Source organism: Laccaria bicolor, genomic scaffold, assembly GCF_000143565.1.
Source record: "Laccaria bicolor S238N-H82 LACBIscaffold_481 genomic scaffold, whole genome shotgun sequence".
NCBI classification, from domain to species: domain Eukaryota; kingdom Fungi; phylum Basidiomycota; class Agaricomycetes; order Agaricales; family Hydnangiaceae; genus Laccaria; species Laccaria bicolor.
In genome coordinates, this window is record NW_001890317.1 from 823 (window position 1) to 4031 (window position 3209).

The 3209-nt window shown below is 50.6% G+C and overlaps 1 protein-coding gene across 1 annotated transcript; it reads left to right on the plus strand.

Annotated features, from left to right (window-relative positions):
• Nucleotides 1-902: 902 nt before the first annotated feature.
• Nucleotides 903-3046, plus strand: LACBIDRAFT_310762 (uncharacterized protein; the record flags this gene model as incomplete). Its single annotated transcript, XM_001891204.1, has 7 exons — nt 903-1044; nt 1683-1774; nt 1819-1836; nt 1885-2043; nt 2094-2214; nt 2261-2500; nt 2552-3046. The coding sequence occupies 5 exons, from the start codon at nt 903-905 to the stop codon at nt 2196-2198; spliced, it is 516 nt and encodes a 171-aa protein (XP_001891239.1). The 3' UTR covers nt 2199-2214; nt 2261-2500; nt 2552-3046.
• Nucleotides 3047-3209: the final 163 nt, after the last annotated feature.

Sequence of the window (3209 nt, forward strand, 5' to 3'; positions counted from 1 at the left end):
GCATATGTACGGTGCGCCAGGATTCACATTTCTCATGTGGGGATCCTGGTGAATTTGCCGTGCCGTCCACGTCGACATATTTTATTAATTTCTGTATCTCCTTATGTTTTTTCTGAAATACATGTTTTGCGCTTCCACATGGAAGTGGTGTTTTGATCTTTCTCACGGAGACAAACAAGAGACAAACCTAGTACCCGTTGTTGGAGCACATCCACGAACTGGCAGCCTTGCATTTTCCGTTGCTTTTCCTCGCTGTGTTCAACGCGAGAAGGTACTAGGACTTGCGGGTTAGGACCATACGGTTGGCGAGCAGGGCCAGGTCTGTTTTGACGTCCAGAAGTTATAAGAAGCAACTAAGAAGTGATATTTTTATCTCTGGGGTCCATGTATTGAAGGCTGTGACGTTCATCGTCACAATTAATAATAATATAATTCTTTTTAATATACTTAAACAATTTATTACGCAATCCAGATGTACACTAGGCTCCGATGACATGGACACGCTCACCTTCAACGCGCCCACTGGCATCTTGTTCCGACATGTAACTCAGAGGCGAAGAAGCAGCCTATCAGCGAGATGAACCCTAAGGAGGCCCTTGAAGTGCCTGACATGAACATGAGTTAATTAGCTGCCTTTCTCTTCGTTTTCCTCCGTACGCTAACCATCATTCCAAGTTGTTTGACCTATGTATCCCCCTTGGATGCGACTACCTCGAGCCTATCAAAGACGTCGGTCCGAAATTCCTACTCAAGCTGATACGTGAGTATGGAGCGTCGTGAAGGAAGCACTTGAGAGAAAAGTGAGTTCTCGTTACCACGCACATGCTGTTACTGATTCTCTTCCAGAGCCGCCATACAAAGAGCAGCTCAGGCTACCGTCGACTCGGACGAAGAGTTCGAGCATGAAGAGGAAGACGAACCAGCGCCAACGAGCGTGGAAGATCAAAATCCTACACCCGATGACTGAATGGATGCAGGAGAAACAGAGGATAGTCGAAGAGGCGCCAAGTGCACTCATCGTTGGGGGTGGTGCTTTGGGTATTCGTGAGTTTCCGCCATTCAACGCATGGACTATGGATGTTGACGATGAAACAGCTGAAAACGAGAAATGCGGCCTATAAGCTCTACTCAAGCCCTAGCTGCCCCCGCCATGCCATCTCTCCTTCTCCACCACGAACATCGCACAGCGTATCGTCACCAGCGTCTACGTGTCTTCCTCCACAGGCGTCGACGCAGCATCCGCTTTCTTCGTCGGGACATACGGCCGTGCCCACGAACTCCCCGTCGCACTAGGAACACCAGCAGCTGGAGCCGTAGTGGTCGCAGGTGACGCAGTGGTGGGAGTTACAGGACTAGCGGAAGCTACTGCCGCTGGGGAAGGGGTGATGGGAGCAGCGGGGGCAGGTTTGGGTTTAGGCATACCGTTGGCAGCTGCTGCGTTTGCTGCGTTCATCCATCCGTACTTTCCACCTGGGCCTGCTGCTTGTGTTGCTACGGCATTGTACATTTTCTTGCACATATTATATTTCTAGGGATTACTTACGCTTTACTGCTACATACTAATGGTACCTGAAAAGAGTGACACATATGGTATACTCATTGTGAATACGTCGGAAGCGGTGACAAGGACCCCAGGCTCCTGTCAATTTTTTTCGGATCAGGCTCTATCAGACTTCAAACAGACCTGACCCTGCTCGCCAACCGTAGGACCATCTCTACCTCTTGCTTGCGTTGCCTTTTCCATATGTGCTTCCTAGTGACACGTTTCACGATGGTGCGTTTCACTAAAGCTTACCCATCTTCTCACTTTGCGCTGAGCTGGGGCGGGGAGGGAAGGTATACCTTGCGCTCTATGTACACTGCCTATTCTTACACGCAATCCAGATGTACGCTACAGACTCAAATGACATGGACGCGCTCACCTTCAACGCGCCCACTGGCATCTTGTTCCGATATTTAACTTTCTCAGAGGCGAAGAAGCAGCCTATCAGCGAGATAAATCTTAAGGAGGCCTTTGAAGTGCTTGTCATGAACATGAGTCAAGCAGCTGCCTTTCTCTTCGTTTTCCTCCATACGCTAACCATCATTGCAAGTTGTTTGATCAATGTATCCCCCTTGGACGCGACTACCTCGAGCCCATCAAAGACGTCGGTCCGAAATTCGCACTCAAGCTGATACGTGAGTATGGAGCGTCGTGAAGCGCTTGAGAGAAAAGTGAGTTCTCGTTACCACGCACATGCCGTTACTGATTCTCTTCCAGATCCACCATACAAAAAGCAGCTCAGGCTACCGTCGACTCGGACGAAGAGTCCGAGCATGAAGAGGAAGACGAACCAGCGCCAACGAGCGTGGAAGCTCAAAGTCCTACACCCGATGACTCCAACGGGGGTAAAGTACAGAGGCCTTAAAGTCGAGGGTATTGAATGGATGCAGGAGAAACAGAGGATAGTCGAAGAGGCGCCAAGTGCACTCGTCGTTGGGGGTGGTGCTTTGGGTATTCGTGAGTTTCCGCCATTCAACGCATGGACTATGGATGTTGACGATGAAACAGCTGAAAACGAGAAATGTGGCCTGTAAGCTCTACTCAACCCCTAGCTGCGCCCTTCCCACCGCCATGCCATCTCTCCCTCTCCACCACGAACATCGCACCGCGTATCGTCACCAGCGTCCACGTGTCTTCCTCCACAGGCGTCGACGTAGCATCCGCTTTCTTCGTCGGGACATACGGCCGTGGCCACTGCGAACTCCCCGTCGTACTAGGAACACCAGCAGCTGGAGCCGTAGTGGTTTCAGGTGACGCAGTGGTGGGAGCTACAGGACTAGCGGAGGCTACTGCTGCTGGGGAAGGGATGATGGGAGCAGCGGGGGCAGGCTTGGGTTTAGGCATACCGTTGGCAGCTGCTGCGTTTGCTGCGTTCATCCATGCGTACTTTCCACCTAGGCCTGCTGCTTGTGTTGCTACGGCATTGTACATTTTCTTGCACATATTATATTTCTAGGGATTACTTACGCTTTACTGCTACATACTAATGCTACCTGAAAAGTGTGACACATATGGTACATATATTCATTGTGAATACGTTGGAAGCGGTGACAAGGACCCCAGGCTCCTGTCAAATTTTTTCGGATCAGGCTCTATCAGGCTTCAAACAGACCTGACCCTGCTCGCCAACCGTAGGCTTTGCAACGGCTCGACAGGTACAAATGAC